The sequence below is a fragment of the Phaethon lepturus genome, unplaced genomic scaffold, assembly GCF_000687285.1.
Source record: "Phaethon lepturus isolate BGI_N335 unplaced genomic scaffold, ASM68728v1 scaffold42183, whole genome shotgun sequence".
In the NCBI taxonomy this organism is placed as follows: domain Eukaryota; kingdom Metazoa; phylum Chordata; class Aves; order Phaethontiformes; family Phaethontidae; genus Phaethon; species Phaethon lepturus.
Window position 1 is genome coordinate 1 of NW_010530552.1, and position 264 is coordinate 264.

Genomic DNA, 264 nt, shown 5'->3' on the forward strand with positions numbered 1-264 from the left:
TTCATCCGCCCCTCTGTCAGGCGGCCACAGCCCATCCTGACAGATCAGAACACGACTTCTCTGCTCAAAACACAAATTCTCGGCTCAAAACACGATTTACACTCACTATTGGCTGTAAGAAACGGAGCAGAAAATTGAGGAACGACTCACGCCTTCAGGTTTCTCTTTCAGGTGTGGTGCGGTCTGTGAAGGGGACGCTGAGCAGCCAGTTTGTGGAGAACTGCGAGGGTGTCGTCCAGAGGCTGACGCTGGAGGGACACAAGA

The 264-nt window shown here is 53.0% G+C and overlaps 1 protein-coding gene across 1 annotated transcript in view; it reads left to right on the top strand.

The window, feature by feature from the left end:
- Positions 1–171: 171 nt before the first annotated feature.
- The window catches only part of MUL1 (mitochondrial E3 ubiquitin protein ligase 1), a gene marked incomplete at both ends in the record, with an annotated part of 1,368 nt that continues 1,275 nt past the window's right edge, over positions 172–264 (top strand). The window contains one exon of the mRNA XM_010284289.1: positions 172–259. Coding sequence (XP_010282591.1) covers positions 172–259 — 88 coding nt within the window. The remainder of the gene's footprint in view (positions 260–264) is intronic.